The sequence below is a fragment of the Leptidea sinapis genome, chromosome 7 (genome assembly GCF_905404315.1).
Source record: "Leptidea sinapis chromosome 7, ilLepSina1.1, whole genome shotgun sequence".
Classification (NCBI taxonomy): Eukaryota; Metazoa; Arthropoda; class Insecta; order Lepidoptera; family Pieridae; genus Leptidea; species Leptidea sinapis.
Genome location: NC_066271.1, coordinates 573,391 through 601,153, shown reverse-complemented (window position 1 = coordinate 601,153; position 27,763 = coordinate 573,391). Strand labels below are relative to the sequence as shown.

The 27,763-nt window shown below is 35.3% G+C and overlaps 1 protein-coding gene across 2 annotated transcripts; it reads left to right on the top strand.

Moving 5' to 3' along the window:
* The first annotated feature begins 284 nt into the window (after positions 1-284).
* Positions 285-25,842, top strand: LOC126965515 (histone-lysine N-methyltransferase 2D). 2 transcript variants are annotated; one of them, XM_050809168.1, is made up of 10 exons: positions 285-598; positions 2,096-2,257; positions 18,101-18,478; positions 19,504-19,715; positions 20,016-20,203; positions 20,582-20,665; positions 21,234-21,371; positions 21,452-21,624; positions 22,559-22,750; positions 24,211-25,842. In XM_050809168.1, exons 1-10 carry the CDS (start codon positions 404-406, stop codon positions 24,568-24,570), a joined length of 2,082 nt encoding a protein of 693 aa, XP_050665125.1. In that variant the 5' UTR covers positions 285-403; the 3' UTR covers positions 24,571-25,842. The 2 variants fall into 2 exon arrangements, with proteins under 2 accessions (XP_050665125.1, XP_050665124.1); XM_050809167.1 differs by having other exon boundaries at positions 21,452-21,654.
* The last annotated feature ends 1,921 nt before the right edge of the window (positions 25,843-27,763 follow it).

Genomic DNA, 27,763 nt, shown 5'->3' with positions numbered 1-27,763 from the left:
TTTGTGTTTCCAAATGTCACAATCACTACAATAATCGTCGGTTGAGAAAGAGAAACACGACACATTTCTTCGACTAGAATGCATTGATTGCGCATTGAAACTTCTATTCAAATATTAAATAGAAATGCGTCAAGTTATTGATTCCCTGTTCGAATGAAGACGTCATACTCAATACGATTAACGATTGCAAACGGGAAAAACTGACACGCATTTTCCGGCGCGTGGCGCGTCCGTTCAGTAGCCACCCTCGCGAGACGCGGGGCCCGGTGTGGGGGAGGGGGTCGCTCGCGGGAGGTTCGCCAGTTCCCCCCAAGCGCAGCGGCGGCCTGACGCCTCCCTAACGGCCCTTAGCCCCGCGACATGCGGCGTTGACTCCCGCCACCCGACATTCACCGCCGTATACATGGACAACTCCTGCCTCCTCGACCTCCTCATCAGGTGCTTCGCCATGACCGAGCCCGAGGATCTCAACTTCACCGCCTTCACGGACCTGTGTCGCCTCTGCTCGCTCAAGAGCGGTCCCAGACTGCATATATTCGACAAAGAAGCTGAGCAGAGGCAGATCATATTTAAACTTCGAACCTGTCTACCAGCTATGGTAAGTATTTTTATTTTTAAAAATCACTTAAATTATTTTTAGTGAAAGAGAAGCCTTGTCTTGTCATATTTTCAATAAAGTACTAATTAATATACAGTGAATTTATATAAGTTAAAAAAATTACGATTCAAGGGTATTTGAATGAGATATATTAAAATTAAAATAATGGTATACAGATAGTAGAGTGCGATATCGCTACAGAAGCCTGCGTTCTGAAGGTATCGCGTAGGCGCATGCGTGCTACGAACTACGAGCTACGCCATAGAGCTTCGAACATAATAGAGCTTACGAAATACCGTACCTGTTGATATTTTAACATTATTTCAAAGTTTATTATTAAGATTAAAATTAATGTTAATTATTAAAGGTCATCAATTTTAGGTTTAAGACATTAATATACAATAATTAGCTCTTTATTGTAAAATAATAATAAAAACATAAGTATTAAAGTAATTACTATATTTAAATAAAACAGTAATCATACATAGTAAATAATATAAATATTTTTTTTTATTATTGTTTTCTTTAAGTGATAGTTAATTTTATAGTATTTTAGTTTGCAGTATCAGAAAAAGGTAACCAATATTTATTTATTTAACTTATAATAGTTTGTTTTTTCAATATCTACGTGAATTTTAATTGATATAACCATACCTGTGAATATTTGCGGACATAATTATCTAAATTTGAACTATAACTAGCATATAAATTAATAACTAAAAAACTATAACACAATAATAAATTGATAACTAACAAATAAATAAAGAAAAACAAACACAATTACAAAAAAATAATTTCTCTCTAATTATTTAACTATAATTTAATGATATTAAACTACACGTTATTTGACAAAATTATGCGGTATAATAATATTTTCATTGTTCATCATTCATTTTTCGGGTTATTAAATAGCCTTCGACACTTACAAATAATATGGCTTTCTATTGTTAACAGACTTTTCAAAATCGGTTCAGTAGATATAGAGATTTCCTCGTACAAGCTCACAACCCTTACCACTATAATATTAGTACAGTTGATATACAAGTAATGTACAAACATAGAACGGACACAACTGTGTGCGAGTACCACTCACACTCACACTCACAGCTCACAATATTTGTTAAGGATCGTATTGAGCGGGACACGTCGTGCCAGATATTTAATCTTACGTATTATTAGCCCGTGGTAAAACATTATCTAGTTACCGATAGAGTCCACAAACTGGGACTGTTCTCGTTACAACTTGTATTATTTACTAGTACTTTACAGTTTTGACTTTACTTGTGTGTTTGCCTTATTGTGTTTTTACTGTTTTTATAGAAAATATTTAAAACAAGAAAACCGAAAAATATAAAATTTATATTATTTTGAACAAATGTTCATACAGTTTTAAAATAAATGGTAATAAAATTATCTTATTCAAAGCTACTCTTTGACATATTTCCAATATTAATTTGCTAAATGTATGATTTATCTAATAGCATATTGTTCTTGCAGCAGATATCAAAAGACGACTTCCTGCCAAAGAAGATTTGTGAGCGATGTATAACGAGACTGGAACAGCTTTACGAGTGGCGACAAAGTGTCGTCACCACTGACTCAGTGCTAAGAAACTATGCTGAATCTATGAGGATCGTGACTTCTACTATTAATTTCCAGGTATGTTATTTATAATAACTCATTTACACATATTTAAATTTAAAAATACACCCCACGTTTTTTTATGATAAAATACATTTTTAGCTACTATTTAATTTGATTTTCTTTAAAAGCGTGTTTCTTAGCTTTTTCTATCTAGATATTATTTATTTTTGCTTTTGTCGTCTTGAAACTATGACAATGTAAATTATGTGTGCATGTTAAATAAAATATAGTAACAAATAAGCACGTGGCATAATCATTACCGGCTATCAGAAATTAAGCTAATAGAAGACAGAGATTGAAAAGAAACACAGAACAAACAAATAAGAGCATATAAGAAAAGGTATTAATTAATAAATGCTTATGTGAGTGTTAGGAACCTTGGCACATGTCATAATGGACGATCTAAAATACTGAAAAATGTTACTTGTCACAACTCAAGTCACTCAATAAGATTAATATTCCTGACCACTTTCTAACCTAATTAAAATTTTAAATTTAAAGGTATTATAATGTGAAAACAAGCACTGGACGTATAAAAAAAAAACATTTTTTATCTAATAATAAATACTATATTGAACATAATACAAAATGAAATATGAAAATTAGGGTTCCGACTGTTATCTGTAGTCTTATCATAACCTCGATAATGTATTGCGAGCATCAAAGTAAAGATCTAACAACATAATTCAATATAGTTACCTATTTAATATTATTTTTAATGTTTAAACCAGAACGATATATATTTGATATTACACAGATAACGTACATTAGACCTAGTGATAGTGATACCAATATCTTCACTACATATAACAAAGTATATGTAGTTATAAAACAGAGTCACTTCCCGCTGTCATATATACTGTAATATATACATTTCCAGCATGTAATTTAATTGAATATTTTACAGATTTAAGACGCATGTTGAGACATAAGTAACGGGATCACTCGGAAATACCTTATACGTTTTTTTTTAACTTGTAACAGAACGAAGTCTGTCTGGACAGATAGTTTAACTTTAAAATATACAATAAGTCGTAGAGGCCCAGAGGCGCGGAGAATGTTCAAAATACTATCTTCGCGCCTCAATAAGGCTACTGGAAACCCAAGCGCTGGCAGCTATTTCGGTCAACGGATCAGCCTTGCTATCCAACGCGGTAATGCTGCCAGTATTCTTGGTACGCTTCCACGTAATGATAGTTTTAATTTTATGTAGTCGTAGTATTGTAAATAAAGTTATAAGATTTGTTTTGATTAAATAAATAATAAATAATTATTTTGTTAAAATTATTACGAAAGACGTTATATAAGTAACAAAATAAAAGTGAGTCTTAGATAATATATATGTCTAGATAAAAGCTCTCTGCTGGACAACCGATGAAAACAGGCCACGTTTATTACTTTAGTGTGCGTGATAAGTTACGTCTTACACTTGCGATTTGTATGTCATTGTGTTTATCACCATGCTTACATCATGTTTTATCTGAATGATCATGAAGGTATTGTGTTGGTATTGGTTCCCTGTCATGAGGAGTACCGGCACTCAGCACACGCGGTGCACAGTCGCTGCGAGGTCGGCCCTCGGCCCTCTATCGATCCGCGGTGCCCGGCGCGTATCGACCCGCACCCGCACCAATTACATCTACAATTCACAACCTTAACACGAACACAAAAGATTCAAAATAACATCGAAATCTTGTAACACAACGTCAAACGATTCTCAACTCAAATCGATGGCATTACGTGTGTTTATCGTGTACACTGCTCTTACCCCAATGGACTATCAACATTAATCGTGCAGCATAGAGTTAGGTTGTAGCGTTTGAATTCATTCTTATACCTATTGGTAGTTGGTGGATGATACGCATGTCCAAAGATGAGATGTTCTTTATTGACTGCAGGGTTGTAACCGTCTCCCTTCAGACACCGTCCGAACTTCTGACACTTTGAGAACAGTCATCTGTTGTTGAATCAAGAATGATTTTAAAAGTAGGTAATATTATTAGTGCCTTTCAATATCAATCTATCAATGATGTTCTATACACATACATATAAGGATATATCATTCACATTCTGAGAGTGGAATGGCAAAAGTGTGCTTAAAGATATATATATATATATCTCCTAAGTCGTATGTCACCTGTCACTGTCCGAATTGGCTTCTTAATTCAACATACGTAACTTGAACTGAATAAATGTTTTACATTGCTGCTTATTGACCAAGAATATTTTAAGCAACTGGAGTAAATACGGTAATGTATAGATATGGTAGTCGAAGCTTATTATGGTGTGTATTGTGACATGTTGCATTTTTCGGCTTTGTTTTTATACGACGTGATTTGTCTGTATGTCCTATAGAACGTTATTCAGTGACATACAGTAAAGAGTTAACAGTTAGTTTTATTTAAATATGCCAAAGGGTCATTGAATAAGTACTGTTGTTGTTGTACCTACATTATTTTTATTTCGTTTGTATTGTACCTATATTATTAAATTGTGTATTTATAAGTTAATATTAATATTTATTGTAGGCGATAATAGTATTTCTTCTAACATGCCGGACAAACTTCTGTGGTTTTTGGCCTGTTATATAATAATAAATTGTAATTCTATTTTTCATAATAAATAAAAAAAATAAATAAAAAAAAATGTTGATAATGTTCATAACCACATTGGGAATTTGCTAGAAACTGTGGCAATCATAATGTTAATACCAGGAACAAACATAAACTTGTTATGCCTACTACTCGGTTAAGTCGATTTTGTTAGTCTTTTCTTGGGCGATGTGTATGCTTTTATAACAAGATCCCAGAAAATGGACAAAATAAATTTGTTACGAAATTTAAAAGAATTGTTAAGTAAAAACGTTTGTGTGGGAAAGGTTATTTATTTAAATGAAACACTTTTTAAAGGATTGTAATGCGTGTAATTGTAACTTGGTTTTTAAATTAGTTTAGAAAACGAGATCTGGAAAATTCTTGAGATGTCAGGTGAACTAAAATAATTATAAAAATGTAACTTTTACGCAAAAATTCCAATAATCACATTCTTCATTTTAATCCTTTACAAAATTTACATTTTTATTGTACGATATTACATTATTTTCATATTTTTATTAAAAAAAAGAAGCCCGCTGAGTTTTTTGCGCCCGTTCTTCTCAGGCCTGAGTCACATTATTTCGAATGGGTGGTAGTTTTTGACTTTTAATGAGTGATTTTAAATCCAATAGGATTCAAAACATTAAATAAGGATATTTGAATTTGAATTTAAAGGTGTTGCACTGAGGGTATTAGGTGTACGAGAGACGGGAAGGAAGGTGTGAGTGAGGTGGCTTGGAGTGCAACACACGCATCGGCTCCAAGGTTGCTGAGCTTGGGGGCACAGTTAACCCTGACCTAGCGGGTGTAGGGTATTTCCACCCCCCCTCCCGCCTCCCGTGGGGGTCTGAGCTCCCGTGAGCGTCACTAGCACTGCGATTACCACATTCTATGGGGTGACGGTACATTCCTCCCTTACACTCTTCCAACACCTTCAAACTCCCACAATTTTTTTTAAAAGCGTTAACATTAAAATGCATCTTTTTAAATCAAATCAAATCACTTTATTCATATAGGTTAAGGAGATGACACTTAAATAAACAATTTGTTACTTTTAAAGTGATATACCTCAGTTCTGGAATTAATAATACAAATTAAATTTGTAACCAACGCGGGACTCCAGTCCGGGACCTCTCGGGTTCCGTCAGCACTCTTTCCAACTGAGCCAACCGTTCGAGTATGCATGGATATGGTATGTCTTGTTCAACTCGACTTCTTAAATGTTAATGTATCACATGAAACTCTGTTGGTAGTTCATAAATAAATAATGAAACTGTCAGGTTGTGGCTCCATCTACAGGACCTACTTGACAGTTGATAACCTGCTCAACCCTAAATTGTATATTCACGTTCATAAATTTGGTTACAAATTGAAATTGTACACTTATGAATGTCAAAAGTTTTCCTTTTTTACATTTACCACCACATAGGAAAGGTTGAGCTTTATGAGAAGAAGTGGCAAGAAAATATTATGTACACCTAATTCTGCAAAATGTGTTACGGTTTGTTGCCGATGTCATTCTATAAAACGTTAATACTTTATGAACAACAAAGTGTTGACCGGCTAACGTTGGTTTGAAAATAAAGTACGGTCATTGTCATATTATATAATGAAATGTCATTGACTGACTATAATCACTAACATAACATACTACAAGCTTCTCCGAAACACGCTGTATGTTATGGTTTATGTATTATTCCGATCGGTTTTTTCTTTTTTACAGTATAACCGAACAAAAATTACAGCTTGGTCTACGCAGACTTGATTGGAAACAACATTCGGTGTTTGTAAATGATACACTATCACACACATGAATAATTTAACATTGCAATAAACACTACATTACAATTACACGTCAAAGAACGATAGTAAATGCAGTCATCGCAAGCGAAAAAGAGATAAATCTTATTTGCAATTGCATCGTATTTGAATATAAAAATACAGAATCATCCATCAAATATGATTTTTTACAATAGGTACACCATGATTTATGCCTTAAATACGATTCATTCATGAGTTCATGTAATAAAAGATATAAAGTAGTAAAACTGCATTGAAATTAGGTTAGTAAAGTGTCATTGATTTATATTTATAAAAAAATAATTTAATATTGATTATAATATATAGATAGCCACATTGATGACATCAATTATTTGTAGGTACATAAAATAATAAAAAAACATACAGACATAAAAAAACAAAACCGAAATGTGCAGTAAGGGTCCCATTTTACAATTTTACGAACGACGGATCCCAAAAACTTTTAAGTTTACAATTATTATTTTTTGTATCTTATATAGACAGTCTTACTGAAAAAACTTCTACGTAAGCAAATGGCACTCACTGTTTACTTCCGCTACCTACTCTAAAACTTGTATTTGTAGGTTGATAGTTCATCTATATACGCACTTGTTAATTAAAAATTATTACATTTCGTATTACATTCACTGCATCAACGCCTTTTTTTACATCATTTCCTAAAATATACTACCTTGATCATCTCGCAACAGACAGCATCAATATTTCGTCGTTTACGCACTTGAGACTCGGGTCTCATTGCCATGGCGTCATATTTATTTTGTTAGAGAAATAATGAAATCAAATAAAAAAAATTAATTCATGATTTCTTAACTGTGGTATGTAATTCTATGAATTTGTTTTACATTCGTAATTACTGCATCTTCCCATAACACAAGACGGCATTTTAAAGTTGTACCTATATCAAATTGCAAGCAATTCTGTCTACAACAAACGCGTGCATGCCGTTTTCTTATCGAGAGAGCGACTACGACCTAAGAAACCAATTGTCTCCATTTAGGCGATGAATTTTCGGCGCGCTAGTGACGTATCTACCTCTTTTAATACTATAAGAGTATTGTTTGGATTGGTTGGAAACGAACGTTTCGGACTTCATCAGAGCTGGAGACATCATGCAGACTGGCCGTCGTCTAGTCCTGATCTTGATCCGCTGGATTATGATGTATGGTCAGTTTTAGAGCTTGCTTGCTTGTTAATGTACATGTAAATGAATAACATATTAGTTGACAATAATTGTTTGTTGATATAATGTGGCTCTAGAAGTCCTGTAATTATTTTGACAGTTGACAGTGTCATCTGTCACCCAGACAGTTGGTTGACGCTTGAGGACGCTTGAACACCACAGAGCAAGCAACCATCAGTTCGATACTGGTTACACCGAGAAAGTTGTTGTGAAAACGTATAATTCACAACAAAATAAAAAAATTATAAAAATCATAGCGTACATTCGTATTGGGACAGCTTCAAGGTCACAGAATGGCTCAAGCGGAAGATCGGCGCTGGACATACATGATGTGTGTCAGCATACGCCGAGCTTGTGCCTATTTGCAGCTGATGTTTGAGCTTCTTTTATTTCTATTATGTTTAAGTTTCATTTTAATTTTAAGCTGTATTATATTTTGTTTTGGTAAGTTTACTTTTGTTAATTACACATTTTTTAGCTGCAAATTAAATATTTTATTATTATTATTATTACTACATTACGTTACACTATCATCATTAATATATCAGATGTCATCTGGTGATAGTGTCGCTTCTCAACCGTGAAATAATTTTTCAAATCGGTTCAGTAGTTTTGGGGCCTATTCAATGCAAACAATCAAATGTTACCTCTTTATAATATTATAGACAAAGAATATGTACCAGGACAAGTAATAGATAAGTAAGTAAAAAGTTTCACCAAAAACAGTAAAGCAGGATGAGTTATATTTAAAATTCGATCTTCAAATCGAATCAAAATCCCTTTATTGATGTAGCTCAAGGTAAATAACACTTAATGGGAATGCCAAACGTTTTTTACTATATTCACCTTTTACCATTTTTGTGAGAGTAATTTAAATTTTTCTATTATGTAGAAGCCTATAAAAAATGTATTTGAAACCCTAAAATATGAAGGATATTATATTTGTGCCTCTTCTCCGAATGCAATAAGACTGCTAAGGGCTAACTGCACTCACCCTTAAGGAACCCAACAGGGTGGTCGTCTGTTGTTGCCGCCTCAGATCGCCCACACCTACTAGTGATATATTTTATATTACATTATAAAGTTTCCGTTTCTAATAAGAGCAGTTTTGGTGAAAATCGATGCAGATTAGGTATGGTGACACAGTTGTATATATACGTTTGGTATGTATGTTTGATGTTGGTAATATGTTTTCTTAAAACTAATTCATAAAGCATATCTATTTGTATTTTACGTACATTTCATATTTCCTAGCACAGGATGAAATGTAATGTTTTCTATTTCCCAAATGACTTCAGAAAAAAATTAGATCTTTAGCTTATATGGAATCTCGTTATGGAATGATTCATCTTATTTGTTATTAAGTTAGTATTGTTTGCGGACGACACTTCACTGATTTTCAAAGTGAAAAGAAACCAAGCTATGTATGACGAAGTGAACGATATTCTATCTGACATCGTGTACTGGTTTAGCGCATGTTAAATAGCAAAAAAACGATTTATATAAAATTTACTGTACCAAATGTCAAAAAAGTTGATGCGTTTTGTTAAACGGAGAGGTGATAAAACCGGTGGAATCTGCTAAAATTCTTGGCATTACTCTGGATTCCAAATTACAATGGGGCCCCCATATATTGAAGGATTGGCGAGCAGACTCAGTTCTGCAGCATACACGGTTAAAAAGATTAGACAATTAACTGACATAGATACGGCGCGACTTGTATACTTTAGTTACTTCCATAGTATTATGTCCTATGGTATATTGCTGTGGGGCAGCGCTACCGATATTAATACAATATTTGTGCTGCAGAAGAGGGCTATTGGCGATATTTATCTCCTAGGCCCCAAGGAATCATTGAGAGCAAAATTTAAAGAAATTAACATCTTGAATGTTGCTTCTCAATATATTCTTGATAATGTAATGTATGTTCATAGGCACATAAGTGAATTTGCGAGAAACTGTCATAACCATAATGTTAACACCAGGAACAGTCATAAGCTTATAATGCCTACTACTCGGCTAAGTCGAGTTAGCCAGTCTTTTGTGGGGCGATGCGATTTACAACAGGATCCCAGAAAATGCTCAAAACAAAAGTATTACTTTATTCAAAAGAATTGTTAAAAAAACGTTTGTGTGGTAAAGGTTACAATAACATAAATGACTTTCTTAATGATACCACAGATTGGGAATGGAGCGACCGCCCTCAGGCTATTAAATAATAAGTTTAATTGCACAGTGTTACTTTGTTACTTTGTAAATGTTACTTTAATTGTAAAACATATTTTTGATGAAAAAAAAAGCCTGCTGAGTTTGTTGCGCCCATTCTTCTCAGGACTGAGGCATTCATTTTGGAGTGGGTGGTAGTTTTATGACTTTCAATAAGTGATGTCACATCCTATTTTTTAATAAAAATATTTGAATTTGAATTGATTATCCCAAAAAATGTACGAAATTCAAAAGAATTGCTAAAAGACCTTAATGCGTTACTTACTATAACATAAATGACTTTCTAATGAAACCACAGATGGGGAATAGAGCAACAGCCTTCAGGCTATTTAAATAATAAATTGTATTGTAATGATTTTTTATTATAAAAACAGAAGCCCGCTGATTTTGTTAAGCCCGTTCTTTTCACCTGAAATCTGTCTCACCTGTCTCAGACCTCTGAGACATAAATTATCGAATGTGTCGTAGTTTTTGCCGTACAATAAGTTATTTAAATCCTATTTTGAAAAAAATATTTGCAATTGAATGCTATATTTATTTATGCAAGTATTCTCCCAAAGTTTCGTTACGTAATTTCATCATAAAATTGTTAATATTTGTTACCAAAGAGTACCAATTAATGATAGCTTTAATTTAACTTCTAATACCATCAATCTATATTAAATTTTATCAAGTAACAGTGTGCAATGCCTGAATTATCCAACTTAATGTACCACTACTAGTCGCCCAGAGGTCGAAATTCAAACATAATTAATTTTATTTTTAAGTTGGAACTTTATTAGTCTTTATTTGTTAATTGTAATAGACTATATAATACCTCTATTATAGATGTGTGTGTATGTCGTGGTATGTGTGTAATATTTATTTTAACTAACTTTATAGGCATTTTATATAAAAAAATAGCTCTTTGTACTTCTTCTCCACCAACTGTGTTCAATTTTACGTTCATCTGTTCGCGAATTTTTTCTAAGAAGAAGTACAATTACACATTAAAAATTGCACGCTAGTCGTTAAATAAGTATTTCTATATATTATTATAAGTATTAACGTATTTTAATGGGGATTACTTCATGGAGTGCAGTTTAGTCCAACTTGAGAGATTGGATAGATTTTATTTCGATTTTTATTTCCAATATTTGTTTTGTATGGACATATTTTCTATGAGAGAATTTATTGACGCACGGTTTGACAGTTCTGCTGTGAAACAATTTTGTTAAAACAACAGGGAAAATATTTTACTAAATAATTCTTGATGATATGAAATATGATTGACAAACTCATAAAAGCAGTATTTTAATAATTATGTACAGAACAACGTCTGTCGGGTCAGCTATTGTAATATATCGATACAAAAATTAGTGCAGGTACTCGTTGTGGCCAAAGTCTAATGTTGTTTAAATAAGATAACAATTTTGAAACAATTTAGCTTATTGTATTTCTTTGTTTTATCCTTACAGAATTTATACGTCTAGATAGAGCACCTTGCTGTTGACCACTGATGAAAACGGGCCGAGTTAATTACTTTAGTGTGCGTGACAAGTTACGTCTTACACTCGCGATTTGTATGTCATTTTGTCTTAGCGTGCGTACATTGCTCAAAATTTATATTGTTAACTATCAACTTAATTTTTTTTACAGTGTATCTGTAACTGATCTAAGGCTTTTTCTACGTGTGCAATTTTAATGTATCTGGAACCCAAGTCATACTAAGTGGTCGCTTGATCCTCGATCCTACTTACGAGAATTAAGAAGATGCAAACAACACGTTCATAGTTGTCCGTCTAAATTTAATAACCACCCGGAAAATACTAATATTAAAATATCGTCTCATATGCACATGAAATGCCAAAATATTGAACCCACAATCCATTGCTACAAGTAATTACATCAGAGTCATCAAATTTGAGCATTCGGTTGATTTGTACAAACGTGGCGGAATAATAATTATATTACGGCTTAAATTACTTTTATTTACTTATCAATGTAAACTAATAGAAAAATTTAATTTATGCTCATAAAAAGAGTACTTAAACCTAATTATCGATTTATTTTATTACGAAATTCATTAAATGATATTTGGATTTATGATAAAATGATAAAAATCTGCATTGTAAGAGGCTATTTAGACATTTGATAAAAATTTGCATCGTAACTATTAATACGTGAAATAAGTGAAGATTTTGTATAATTAATGATGTAGGCAATGATATTTAAAAGTATAGATAGGTTACCTAGACAACATCTGGTGTTTGTAAATGATACACTATCGCACACATCAATAATCTAACATTGCAATAGCACTATACATTACAATTACACGACAGTCAAAGAACGATAGTAAATGCAATTATCGCAAGCGAAAAAGAGATAAATGTTATTTGCTAATTGCTTCGTATTTGGATAGTAAAATACAGAATAATACATCAGATTTTACCGTACATCGTGATTTATGCCTAAAATACGATTCATTCATGAGTTCGTGTAGTAAAAGTGCATTGAAATTAGGTAAATAAAGTGTCATTGATTTTATAAAAAAATAATTTTAATATTGATTATAATATATAACCACATTGATGATATCAATTATTTGTACATAAAATAATAAAAAAACATACAGACATAACCAAACACAGCCGAAATGTATTTACAGTTTTTGTATTTACGCAAAAAGTTTTAAGTTTACAATGATTATTTTTGTATCTTATATTATTATTTAACGATTTTTTTTGTTGAGGGTTTATTACAATAAGAGAATGAGAGAAGAAGAAAATGATCCATTGATTCTTCTGCAGTTAACAAGGGATATACCGTAAGGGAGAGTGTTACTGAAAAAACTCCTACGTAAGTCAAAAAGAACTCACTGTCTACGTCCGTTACCTACCCTTAAACTTGTTTTTGCAATTTGATAATTCAGGTACCTACATACGCACTTGTTTATTAAACATTTCGTATTACATTCACTGCAACAACACTTTTTTTTGCATAATTTCCTAAAATATACTACCTCGATCAGGCTCGAAGAAGACCGAGCGATATTCCCGTATTAGTCTGACGGCCGTCGCTCTCTGCCGTCTACGTAGATTTGCAAGATTTCGGGCCGTCAATTAATCCGCCCACACAGGTTTTCCATTCCCCAGGTAAAGGGCCATTGATCTTGAGCCGGGATAGAGCTCCCACAGACCTCATCAGTTTTGTGAGCATACGCTCAAAATGCTGCACAAAGTTCCATCGACTGTCGAGAATGAGTCCCAAATACTTTAACGTCGACTTGACACTGATGCGAACGCCTCCCACGATAAATCTGCGTATGGCTATCCGCTAGATAGGCTCCGATCTCACGGCGAAGGTAGTTTGGCACTCCGTGGTACACAATTGCCTCCCTTATACAGCTCCAGGCCTAGGTTCTAAATGCGTGCATGACATCAAGAGGTACCGTCAAAACCACTTCAACCCGAGAGACTACCTGTCTCCTCGTCACCGCTGACAGGCCTGATCGGTGCAGAGACCCAGGCCTGTACGATAGAAGCTTCCAGGAGAGCTTTCCTATCAAGGCCTTTCACTATTTACTATGGAGCTATCAAACGAAATGTCCACTTTAGAACCGCCCCGTTATCGCACACACGTTTGTCGTTTGAGGAAAATGAGGCCTTGCTGGATAGGCCATTCCTCCAATACAGCCCCTTATATTTTTTGTCGGGAACCCCAAGCCGAATATTTGGCATTGAAGTCACCAAGAACGAGCATTGGGTGCGGATGCCTCCAACCGACTACGGCGCCCAACTCCGCGAGCAAAATCTCAAAGAGTGTCATTTGGTGAGAAGTGTGCTATTGCCGCTACAAAATCCCCGCACTCTTGTGACGCCTTTAAAAGAAGGAGACTCGGTACTTTTCCATTTGGTTAGAACCAATGAACCACATAAATCGTCCACCCAATCATCCCTTTGAGGGACGCAGAATGGCTCAGCGACTGCAGCGCCATTCTCTTGACAAGCAGATCTTGGCTTGTCAAGGCTCACCACAGCGGTAACAGCGATCAGACGACAGACCACTGCGATCTACCTGTGAGGTTCAAATCCACCGAAGGTACATTGGAAACCGACGTGGTCCTCTACAAGGCATCAGAAGAATCTCAAAGGTCTTGTCTGTAGTACCTTGATATGCGCCGACACCCACTGCACCAGTTATTTGGCACTTTTAGCCAGAGTTTTAGCCGTTATAACTGTCATATATACATATAACGGACATGTGATAATAGCTGTATCCATCCCTGTAAAGCCTCTTGTAATAGGGCTTGATTTCACTTGGGCCGGAGAGCAGTTTCCAACCCTCGTGCCTGCGGCCAACAGCTCTTCCGTGGTTACGGAATCGTCTTTTTTTATGGAATAGGAGGACAAACGAACGAAACGTACGGGTCACCTGGTGTTAAGTGATCACCGCTGCCCACATTCTCTTGCAACACCAGAGGAATTACAGGAGCGTTGCCGGCCTTTTAAGAAGGTGCGCGAAGGTTTTCTGTGCGAGTGTGGTAAGTAACCCGGACGAGTCTGGCCCGATTGTGCTGACGTCATAAGACAGCAGCGTGACTCTCCCAGGCCTGGGACTCCCCTATTCTTTTAACGCCCCGGGGAAGCACAGTCTAGACCCGATACGCGAAAGCTAGCGCTTTTTGGTGGGTCTAGGAACTTTCACCCCTGCAGGCTCTAAGGACGAAGCTTTTCGGCGAGAACGTTAGCCTGATGGCCACTAGCGGGCACCAGTCATTTTTGATTTAGATCTGTTGCCCCCAATTCCAAGATCGCCTAGATTGATTTCAGCTTTGGCCTTTGCCAGTGCTGCGGCGTCTGTGAAGCCACTCTCTTCTGCTTCGGTCTGCAATGTTAACACAACAGCCGCAGAACGAGGAGTGTGATGCTTGTCCTTTCTTTTTTATTCGGTTCTTGACCTTCCTTCTGGGCTTGGGTGTCTGCCTTCCCGGTCCAGTGTTTGTGTCCTTTGCCTTCTCTCTGTCTCGAGAGGCTGTCCTTTTCGGATGCCTTTGAGACAACAGAACCCCTTCGACTTTGCCGACTTAGACCTGAACCTGAGGCCGACTTCTTCGACTTGTCTATCACCAAAGGAAGGGCCCGGCAGAGGATGGCAGGAATACCACCCTCTGCCTGCCACTTCTGTCTGCTGTCAGTGGAGGACGCAGAATACGCCCTTCGATCACGGAGAAGCGAGCTGACAAGCGAGACATTTCTTTTAGGAGTAGGCTGAACTGCTCCAACTGGGTGGGATATGTTACATCCGTAACCTGAACTTAATAAATGTTTTGCTTTGCTGCTCACTGACCAAGAATATTTTTAACAACTGGAGTAAATGCGGCAATGTATAGATATAGCAGTCGAAGCTTATTATGTTGTAATTTGTACCACGTTCCATATTTCGGCTTTGTATTTATACGTCGTGATTTGTCTATATGCATATAGTCATTGGAAACCAAGATTAATTTCCTTATCCTCATATTACTCTCGAAATCTGTGTAGGAGAAACAATATCTATCTCTTCCCCATTTCCCAAAGGTCATTGAACCCACCCCTTGCCGAGTTTAGGCAATTAAACAAAGGGTGTTCTTGTCCGTGTTTCGGAATGAAAGTAGGAAGGGGGCGATTTCACTTTCTAGGGTGAATGCACTGAGGGTGTCGCCCTCCCTACGCATATCGAAGACATTGAAAGTTGCGGCAAACAATATCCGAGCATCTATAAAGAGGACCTCTCCAATGTCACCATCTCAGAGCTGTACTTCTGATTCCTTTTTCTATAACAGTACAACATTAAATAGTTTATTATTGTTGAATGACATCCCTCACTTCTGGGATTCAATACACTCATTTATACCAACATTGATGGACGATGCGGGGTCTCGGGTTCCGTCCGACTTCTCTTGCCAACTCTTGCCGCTATTACACGACGGATATTACTTAAAAATAACAAATAACAAAATTTATATTCAAATAAAAAAAATCTTATAACTCTGTTTACAATAACAAATTAGTTAGATTTGAAAGAGGGACGTTTAATGTACCACAATATCATACGAAACTCCTGGTTCTTCACGTACCAAAACAAACAATTGTAAAAACTCGATTATTTGCAGGATTCAAAATAATTACATAGATTACTTATGATATTCTAGATGTTAGAAAAGGATAAATTGAAGCGTGAAATTATTAAATTACACCAGTCTATAGCAGCGCCTTACTCATATATTTAAAATATATACATATTATTATCTACTAACCACACACATACACTTTCACACCCATACACATACCCTTTCACACCCACACGCAAACATACACACAGTAAATAAGAAACACAAGAGGCAGTTGTTCTGTAATATTACTTGTTGTAAAACTATTGTAAAATAATATTGTCAATATGAGTAATGTATAATGGCCTTAAGAATTATGTTTTATATTATTGTTTATTAATGTTTATTGTAATGCTGTTGATTACCAATAAATAAATAAATATCAAACCAATCCCTTAATATGCAATTGGGGTTATATATATTATATTGGTGTTGAGCAGGTAACTGTAAAGTAGATCCTGTAGATGAAGCCACAAGCTGAGAGTTGATCAGGACATAAGTACCAAAATTTCGGTCGATGTGCAACTCGGACGGTTGGCTCAGTTGGTTCGAGTCCCGCATCGTCCATGAATTTTGGGTACAAATTAAATTTGTATAAGAATAGCAATATATTATTGTTGTGTGTGCTTACTTAATTATAACTCGAACGATAACAAGCGGCACGCCTGTACAATCTTTTGCTCGAAGGAGTTCAGGCCATTTTCGACCTGATTTTTTAGTAAACTAGCAGACATTGTATAAAAACGGTATTTTTCATTCAATTTGCACCATTAGTTTAAGAATTATAACTAGTCAAAGTTTCTTAATTTTGTCACTCACTGACTGACTGATCGTTCATTAAAACTCTAAGGCCTTAGCAGGCATAGAAGCTTCAAATTTAGAATAAAATGGTGTTTAGTGTATAAATCAAGGAAAAACGAAATACTTTGCAATTTTGGTCCTGTTTTCTGGATACACCAACTGCATAAATAACTTTGTTATTTTATGATTTCCAAGTTAATCTATTTATTTAAAATATTAAATATTTCCAATATTGATATGATGACTATAAGATGTTGTTATGTTAGCTAATTATGTAATATACAGAAGGACCCTTGAGAAGGGACTAAATAAATTGACAAACTTGGTATTACATTGCTTTCACAACTTTTTACAGTAAACGAACTGAGTTGTTAGACTTGAATTTTTTACAAGTTATGTTTTTTATATCTGTTATTGTTAAATAACTCAAACCGAAAAATTTGTAATTCGGTTTGTGTTATTTAAAAATTGAATTTATGAAGTGGCTAAAAAGTGAGTTAAAAATCAATCATACGTCATGTACGTGATGTGTTAATAATATAATATAATATAATTACTTATAATTACAACATGTGTTCCGCTGATTTCAACAAGATTGCGTCAACGATGCCTAATAATATTAGTACATTAGGCTTAAATATTAAGATGTAAAATAAAATTATCGTATAATTAAAAAACATTAATTTAGAATTAGCTTTTATAAATTATTGAACGAGTGATATAAGAGTGCACATTCAATATGATTCATTTAATATGTTTATTACTTGCATGACTACTGCACGGCAATTGATATGGAAATATATATTTAATACAAAAATTATTACTACGATCAGGGATAAGTTTTGATTAAATCAATTGAAATTTATGCCACATTATTATGATAAAGACTATCTTTCGATTTATTTATGTAGTGTAGTGTACACTGGCAAAATTTCCGCATTAGATAACTTGGCTGATACATCGACAGAAAAAATCGCTAGACCCCAGGTTTTCTAGTAGACCTTATGAGTTAAATTGGTAATACTTGTATATATTATAGTTACATAATTTTCTATACAAAAGGCAATAGCAGGCTTGACAATAATACCACTATTTCTTTCCAGGATGGCACAGTTAACATGGACAAAATGTCAGAAGCACAGAAAACAGCATATCTAGAAGCACACGTTGCTGTCCAGCAACATATGGCTCAAGCGGCTTCTGCAGCTCGTCGTGAACAACAACAGCAACAACAACAACAGCAGCAACAACAGCAGCAGCAACAACAGCAGCAACAACAACAGCAGCAGCAACCAACACAACAATCACAGCAACATCAGCATCAGCAACAACAGCAACAGCAACAGCAACAGCAACAGCAGCAACAGCAACAGCAACAACAGCAACAGCAACAACAGCAACAACAGCAACAACATCAACATCAACAGCAACAGCAACAAAATAATAACTCTGCTAATTCACGGCACCATCAAGAAATGCAAGTAAGGATATATTATTTTGAATTTATTTACAGGAGTGTTAAGAAGTTTTTAACAAAGTTTTTTCATTTGAACCTCTCAATTTAATTTAAATTCAGGATAACCATGCTACTTAAAAAGTTCAAACACGTATAATTAATTCATAACTGAATTTGACAAGAGACAACCTCAGTAGCTGTTATATACGCTTTATTTTTCTTTTCTTTTACAAAATATAAAACAAAAGCTGATATGTGCTAGTAATAATAATGCCCGTTAAAACTTATATTTGTTAGTGGTTATTCTAAAACATATATACTCGTATTGTCAAATTTCGTTATAGTTCGAACTCGGAAGTAAGCTAACATAATTTCATGTAGTGATAATACTTTGACCCAACTTTTATGATTCTTCTGTAGTTGATTTATATCATCCGATTCTGATCTCGATGCGACCCTCTTTATGCGAACTACAATTAATATCGGGCAATCTAGTCTGGCGCACCCCAGTATCAGCTCGAACCATTTGACCGCGTGCAATGCAAAACAGCTCGAATTGTCGGGAGCACTGGGCTCTGTGAACGGCTAGATCACTTGGCGTTGCGGAGAGACTTCACTTCATTGTGTGTCTTCTATCGCATTTATCACGGGGATTGTTCCAAAAAGCTGTTTCACCCGATTCCTGTTACCGAATCCCACCTTCGCACGACACCCCACGAATTAGGATATCATCCCCACCATCTGGATGTGTAGCGTTCCTCCACAGCGCGGTTATCAACTAACTTTCTTCAACGTAACAAAACAGTGGAATGAGCTTTCTTGTGCAGTTTCCAGGACGATATAAATGGGTACCTTCAAAAAATGAGGTACACCTTCCTTTAAAGGCTGGCAACGCTCCTGTGATTCCCCTGGTGTTGCAAGAGAATTTGGGCGCCGGTGATCACTTACCACCAGGTCACCCGTACGCTCATCAGTCCTCCTTTTCCATTAAAAAAAAATTCAGATCAACATTCAAATCACGAGTAAAACTCAATATTGATTAATTTTCAGCAGCAAGCCCAAAATGCAAGTACGCATCCAGGCCACCCATCACCACCGACAGTTAGTTCCACTCAACACCATTATACAACCATCAACTCTCCTATAAAAGTGCCTCAAGTGAGCTCGAGTACGGGCGGGCCAGATTCAACATTTACAGTCCCGGACGATGTTGGGATGGGATTTGAAGGAGGCGTTAGAGTTCTGCAGAGCCTTGGAAATTGGTAAGAAGATATTTTTATGTTTGCTTCATTTGTATTGCCAAAGATTTTCATTAAGGATTCTTCATGGCTTCTGCATAAAATTGCAATTAATCGATCATCGCCTTAGATATTCTAACAAAATGTTTTTCAAAGTAAGTTACAAAACAGGAAGTAGTAGTAGTAGTAGTTTTAGTAAACGAAATCCAATTATTTGAAAACATGAATAATCCCAATTTAAAGAACGTATTCGTTGGTCGTAACATAATTGCTTTATAATTCTTTAATAATCTACATTATATTATAATTAATAGACACTTTTAGTTACGACATCGTCTACAGGTCGCCAGAAGTGACTAATACAATACCGAGGCCAAACTTGATACCGTTTACGGAACCTTATTCAGAAGGAGGATCTATGCATCCCGGAACCAGACTTAAATCTCTTCAAGGTTCTACAACTGTTGTCAGAAAACACCCTGCAGTTAAACCTACAAGCTCTACAAGCGAAGGTATATAATATAGTCTTACCTAATATTGTTTATTAACTTGTCACTTGATTTATGTTAGCTGATGGTAAGTGATCTCTTAGCAAACATTAAATAAGAGGCACGTCAATTATGTTCTGTTGATTTCATTCCGTAATTTGAATGTGAATAGAAAAGAAGCTTTGAGAGCCGTATGGGCTTAGTAGGTATTATTTTCCTTATAAAATTTTTCAGTTTAATAAACATATTAAATGCATTAGGTTTTTAGGGCTATTCTTTTACCTAACCTTGATTATGCAAAATTTAATTTAAGATGAATAAGTCACACTATCTTACACCCATTTAAAGTTTTTGAATTGATACCAAAGATCGTAAGCAAAATTTTTTATTAATTTGTTTCAGGTAACAAAGCGTTTGAATGTACTGTTTGCGGCAAAGGCTTAGCTCGTAAAGATAAACTAACTATTCATATGAGAATACATACAGGTAAGCTTGTATATTCACAAAACTAACTATGATACACCTTAAATATTGACAATGATATATTTGTTATTGTTATCATATAGATATTTCATATCATTAACACTAACCACAAAAGCACAAATATTTATAAATCAATACTATGCTCACCAAGACTTCTTATTCGCGGTCATATTTTAACCTCCTGCTTGCTGCCGTTGCCATATGGCAATGGCATGAGACCACCGTTTAGTACTCTGTTATTTGTTTGTAAGATTGCATATATTCGGTATATTTATAAACATTAAAAGAAGACCTCAAATAAAATGTTACACCTTACGTTCTTGCGAAATCATACTTCTTGGAAGTCTCAAAGATAAACGATAAAATAATGCTACAGAAAATATAAAGAATAAAAATATAAGTAAATATATTAACGTGTCTGTTTATCTTATCGAATTAAAGTATTTCTAACTAATACCAGGCTACTCCTTTGTTAAAGCAATATTTTTATTTGAGGAGTTTTGGGTTAGCAATAATGTTACAATATTGAAAAGAAATTGAGATATAGTGACAATTATTCTGATCATTTCAGGAGAAAAGCCCTACGTTTGTGAAGTGTGTAACAAAGCATTTGCCAGACGAGACAAGTTGGTCCTCCACATGAACAAACTGAAGCATATAACGCCGTCGAACATCGCACCGCTAGGTAAAAGGAGTATTACAATGCCGCGTAAGTGATACTAAATCACAGAATATCTTATCTATGAGATACAACAGAACGCTGAAATAAATGGTTAAAAACCTTTGCAGCTTTAAAGTTAGATGATGTCAAACCACAATTAACAAAACAAGAAGATACTAAACCAAGTCAAGCTGAGATTGCGGCCGCGGCGGTAGCTGCACAACAGCAACAACAACAACAGCAGCAACAACAACAGCAACAACAGCAGCAACAACAACATTCCCATCAGCAGTCAATACAGGTGTGCCAGGTACCTGGACACAACTTTACGGTAAATCCCAAAGAAAATTCACCGCATGGAAGAAATTTCCGTTATGTAGATGATGTCTAAAATATTTCTTGTAAAATGGTTTCTTTGGCATGATCTGTGAAGCAATTCTTTGATTTTTACTTATAATTTTTTTACAATTCGCTTGGTAAATTTTCTCCTTTTGTCATTCAAACAAATAAAAATCGGCCTATTGAAACATGAACTACACTCATAATATCCACTTAGTTTTGTGGTAAGCGATAGTATTAGGTGTATTCTTTAAATTTCACGTGTTTTTTTATTTGTTATTATTTCTGGCGTAATATCCAGGATGCATGACTAGTAAACAACAGCATAGTATGATTTTACTGTATTAAGTCTATAACTTTTATATACATCTTTAGACCAGTTAGGTAAGTATTTTTACTGGGTCTACATAGAGTGCCAGGCATTAATAATTAAAATACAGCATATATACACATACTATACAATATAGAATATATTGTTTGTTTGTTTGTAACATAATACAGATTTAATTTTGAGAATCCGAGGTAATAAAATAAGTCTTTTTTATTTTTATGGAGAAGGACAAACGAACGTACGGGCAAAGAATATGTAGGAAGGTAACAGAAGCAGTACGGACCAACGGATGGTGAGTGATGACCACCGCCTGCAGAATAGAAGTAGCCATGTCGTATCGTCCGGGAATCACCACACATGAAAGCTCTCTACATTATTTGGTTGTACGTGGAAGAAAGTAGAAGAAGTGATCTTCTGATTGATAGTGTTGTCATCATTGTATTTGAAATAATAAGTCGACATAGCACAATTGTATTGATACCTTTTCTAATATAAAATAATGAAATTAAAATACTAAATAGGTATAATATATTCTTATACTCAGAGCACTGATCAATGATTGTAGAACTCAAACCTGGTGCACACAAGTGCCGCTAATGCGGCGGTGGCAGCAGCAACTGCTGGCATGGTGGTGTCCTGGTCTTGTGAGCTGTGTGGCCGACTGTTCGCGACCAGGGAGGAGTGGACAGCGCACGCCAAGTCACACCTTCCTGACAACAAGCTGCTCCAGGACAAGATGCAGGCCACGCAGCATCAGGTACTAATATGCAATACTAATTTATAATTAGGTTTAAGCGAGCATATGCTGGGCGATGGCTCTGAAATGCCCATGCCTTATCAATCTGGAAACAGCGCGCAATTTTCATTAACCAATCGAAAAATTAAATAACCCACATTCCCTCCAAAGTCTCATTTCTTGATTCCTCTCATCTCCTCCGAAATCAACATGACATAGACACAATCATTTTTTTACTTTGGATGATGCAGCACGGAATAAGAACTCAGAGCTAAAGCCAAAATACTCTTACAAGTTTTTCAGCCATTAATGAATACATAATTATGACTGTAACGAGACGGTTGTAACTTGTGAGCAGTTAATCAATTAAACTTTATTCAATTAGTTCACAATATTAAACCTGCTATATGTTCGGTAAAAGTACATGTCGTGAGAAGAACGTACAAGAAACGCAACGGCTACTCTTTTAAGTAAATTAGAATATCTTATAATGGCTATAATATACATAACAAATTAGTTTGTGAGGTGCTGCTCAGATATATGAATCGTGTCATACACGAGTGGTCATAAAAAGTAATAATGAATAAACTGTGTAAAATATAAATTATCCCATAGTGGATGCATTGACCTTGAGAGAATTTAGCTTGAATTCATTGTTTTTGTAAAGCACGGACGAGTGAAAAAATAGGACTCCGCGCCGTGATATTAACAAGTGAAGCACCTTTATGCTAGTGTGTGTGAAGTTACGGGGGATACCAGATAACACAAATTGTGTTTGTGTGTGTTTAGAACTGACACTGGGATGCACCAGATCAAAGATGAGAACGATACTCGTATTGAAGTAGTGTTCCACACTACTTAAAAAAAAATTAGGTAAAGACAGACCTGTTATAATAACTCATTGCATCTTGAAACACATAATGATTTATGTACTTAGAACACAATAAAATGGATGCCCCTATTTTTCGGGTAAAGTCCCCGTTTATTTCCGGTCACACCAGAGACACCACGCATAACGGAGGTTTTGTGTCCCAAAAATCGAATTAATTTGTGTTATGAAAAGACCATATTAAAATAGTGTGATAAAAACTATTCTATCTGTGAAAGGTAATTCATTGACACTTTTATTGTATCCTAGCATTGTTTTTACACAATTTCTCCGTATAAGTACGTCAGCATTTTAAAAATATATTAATGCGACGTAAACTGATCCGTTACAGATAACATAATGGCGGCTGATCGGCTTATTTTAGTGTAAGTGTGTGCGTGAGGCTATGTATTTACACGTTTACTAGCTTGTTTTGATGCTTCACTGTTATGTTAGGTGACACGGAGTCCTTATTTTTTTGCTCCTCCGAGGTATAAGGATGTTTTGTGAATATGATATTATAATATGATATATTATGTTATTTCTCTGCATCCTTGTTGTTCATTGATTTGAAGGCTAAATTTATCTCATTGACCCTATTTTTTTACTACAGCAACAAGAAAAAGTTCACCTCACAAATCAAGAAAAGCTACAACTACTTCATCACCACAATCAGAACCAACAGATACTGAACGGTCATGGCATTGCGGCGGCTTCGGTCTCGTCTGCCACGGTTGTCAACGAAGCTAACAGCGGCAACAGCGCTTACTTCACCCACGGGCACACTCACTACGCGCCAGAGCGGCAACACACGCACGCACAACATCTGTGTCTCATGTGCCGACAGGAGTTCGCAGGCAAGGCAGAGTTCATGTTCCACGTTAGAGGACATTTCGAGGGCAAAGTGAGTGATATCGCGGCGGCCGACGTGTTGGCTCGGTCACTGGTGGACAACTCTGGGCTGTGCACCTGAGGCGGGCCCACGCCCAACGTTACATTCCCGACAGATGTTTACAAGGGCGTGGGACACGACGACACGATCATGTTGAAGTTCTAAACTTATAAAACTAGCTAACTTTTAATTAATAGTGATGAGGCAAAAAAATTATATGCGCCCTTGTTTTCAAAGCGATAATTTTAGATTAAATCAGACATGACTAATGTTTGCCATAATTATTAATTGATATTAAGCCTGTCAGGTTATAATAAAAACGTTAGACCCGTGAACGTATACTAAACATGGAAGCATTTCTGACGCTTTGAAATAGCGCAACTAGAACTATCCCGTAGTGGGCAGGGATTACAAACTGTAAGCGGATCAGTTCGGTTAGATGAATGAGTACGATCGCATCCTGGTCGGACGGGGGATTAAAAATAGATGTAACAAGGATTCAAGCCATTTTAATAATCAATAAGATAGAATGACAAGACTGCTTCCAAGTTTTATTTGCGGTCACTGCCATAGACACGTTATTTGTTGAAATTGAAAGATACCTTAAAACCTAAGATTAAGGATTGGTCTCCGCAGTGCTCCAATACCGCAGGCGTAGTCGCAAAGTGCGGCAACTAATAGTACCCAAGCGGTCGTCCTCGAGACAGTCTCGAACAATGTGTGACGTTGACGTGCCACATGTTCTGTTAATCTTTGCTAATAAACGAAACTAAAATGCCGGGTTGCGTAGTGAAACTTTGTAAAAATAATTCTATAAGAACGACAATGGAATCACATAGCATCAATAAGTATTGTGTATTTTATTAATTTCAATCTAAAATAACACGAAGCGTCTGTTACAAAATTTGAATGTTATCATTGAGTGTCAAGATGCCACGCACACAAGCATCTTATAGTTGCCGTATTAAAAAAGCTATTGTTCTTAGGTAGTGCGGTATCTAGTTGGAGCGCAGCGGAGATCAATCCCTAATCTAAGACTTAAACTGACTTTATTGTGTGTACATCTTCGTATATCACCGAAACAATTATGGCAGAACACGAAACTTACTGTTAATTTGTCTTATCCTACTATGGTTATTATATTTCATCCAAAAATGATTATTAAGTATTTAGGTTTTCAATTTAACCTTGCAACAACATATTGTTCGCCTATTAGTGACAGCTGGCGCCATTTTGGTTTGGTTTGTTTTCAAATAAAATGACTCATTTGAATAGAGAAGGTAACATTTCGTCTTTGGTAGTCGTTATAAACAATATTATCCACAGTTTGTATTTAACTTATTACTTACTAACCGTTTCAATTCTAATAATAGTAAGCTAAGTGTCTTAGAAACTCAAAATATTCCTAGATTATTACGCAATAAATTACTTACATAATTTCTTTTTGTTGATACTTCCCAGATATGTGCAATTTATAAGGATAAGAGTTTATTTATAGAACGTTAAGATTCTTGTTTGTTCTCGTTTTATTTATTTCTGGAAAAGCAATGCCGTGCATTATCTGTTAATAAAACAATGATAAATATAAACATAAGTACATAGATAGATAAGATTTGTAATAAGGTTAATTAGGTTATTAATTCTAGTCGTATATAAAAAAGGATGGGTGATTCTAGTCATTTGTACATAGTCTGACTGCGGTCAATAAATTATTACCTAAGAATAATATAAATAATAATTGTACAAATGGAATATATGTTTATGTATATCAATAAGTATTTTGTATAGTTGTATGACTAGACAATCATCTGAATGTACTTATATATTGGACCAATTCACTTCCCGAGAGCGAAACCTTAATCTTTATTTGTAAAAGATATAGTTCTACATCAGTAGACGTAGATAACTAAGCCTTGTCTTATGACCCCGACTAGGTAGAACATCTGCCCTTTTAGCGTAGAACCACGCCGGCTTAGGGCGAGAAACGTATTATGGATTAGGGAAGTCGACATCGCATCTACGAACAAATCTTCGATAGATCTTTCTTTTGACCTTCACCAACATCACATCTATTAGACTTGTGTACCTAAAACTTTATTACTTTTTAAAATATTTATTTAAAAGTCACTCACCTACATACAATAAACAACCAGACTTCCAACCACCTATTAATAGGTCGTTAAAATATCCGACTGGTGTTGTATATACCTACATTAACTTAAACAGAAAACATTAAAACAGTCATGTATACAATATTGTAATGATTATAATTAATATAAGCTTGGACGTGAACACCAGGCAACAACATATTGTTTTATCAATTGAAATGTTATTATTTAGCAAAATTATTAAAAACGTCGAGTTAGTTACATGATTGTATTTATATAAACGGGCACTTACCTGAAATACAACACTCCATTTGTGACTCCTTTTAGTTTGAATATGATGTTATTTGGACAGTTTTTAACTGAACACTTGTGTGGCGTTGTATTTAAAGTGCGGTCGAAACACAAACGAACGAAATATCTGCCTAATAGACGCGTAGGCAGAGTTTTGCTTCAGACAATTTTACAGCGTGATTGTGAGTCTTGTAGTTAATTGTACATTAATGCTTACCTATTATTAAATGTTAACATTATTACCTACCTACAAACACAACAGAAAACAATGACATTTTAAAGTACATATGGACTTAACTTCTAAAAAAATTATAATTACGTACTTGATATTCACAGATTGAAATAAAATTATTCATTATCAAATTAAATTATTAACTCAACTCCGACTACTCTACCAGTACACACCAAGTGATCGCCGGAGTGTCTTCTGCTCTTCCCACTCCGGACGGTGTCTATGCATATTTCGTGTTCAAGTGTGTTTGTCACTGTAGTTGTAAAGACACAAAATAATCTTGATACCGGATTACGTATAGGCTATAGTGAGCCAACGACCCGAAATAAAGAATGTAAACAAAGTTTCAGGGCTTCATAACATTTTTATTTAAATAAATTGTATACAAAATAGGGATTTCTAATCGCTGTCGTCTGTATTAGACAAGTTATGATTCATCGGAAGAGTCCGAATCAGCCGTATTTATGACGACATAACTCAGTGTAATGTGACGGTCCGATTGTTTACATTAATATATTTTGTTTCGTGGGCCTTACTATAGTAATACTATTCCATAGTTCACTTGTTTCCTGGCCTGTTTGCTGGTCCAGGTCATAATTATTACGAGCAACACGCTAGTATAATATGTTCTCGATTTATTAAA

Excerpts from the sequence above, each read along its gene's own strand:
- LOC126965515 (XM_050809167.1), top strand. The coding sequence starts at position 404 with ATGGACAACTCCTGCCTCCTCGACCTCCTCATCAGGTGCTTCGCCATG. Across the intron at positions 18,479-19,503 it reads GGCACCATCAAGAAATGCAA|CAGCAAGCCCAAAATGCAAG; the intron begins GTAAGGATATAT and ends ATTAATTTTCAG. Across the intron at positions 21,372-21,451 it reads AAGGAGTATTACAATGCCGC|CTTTAAAGTTAGATGATGTC; the intron begins GTAAGTGATACT and ends AAACCTTTGCAG.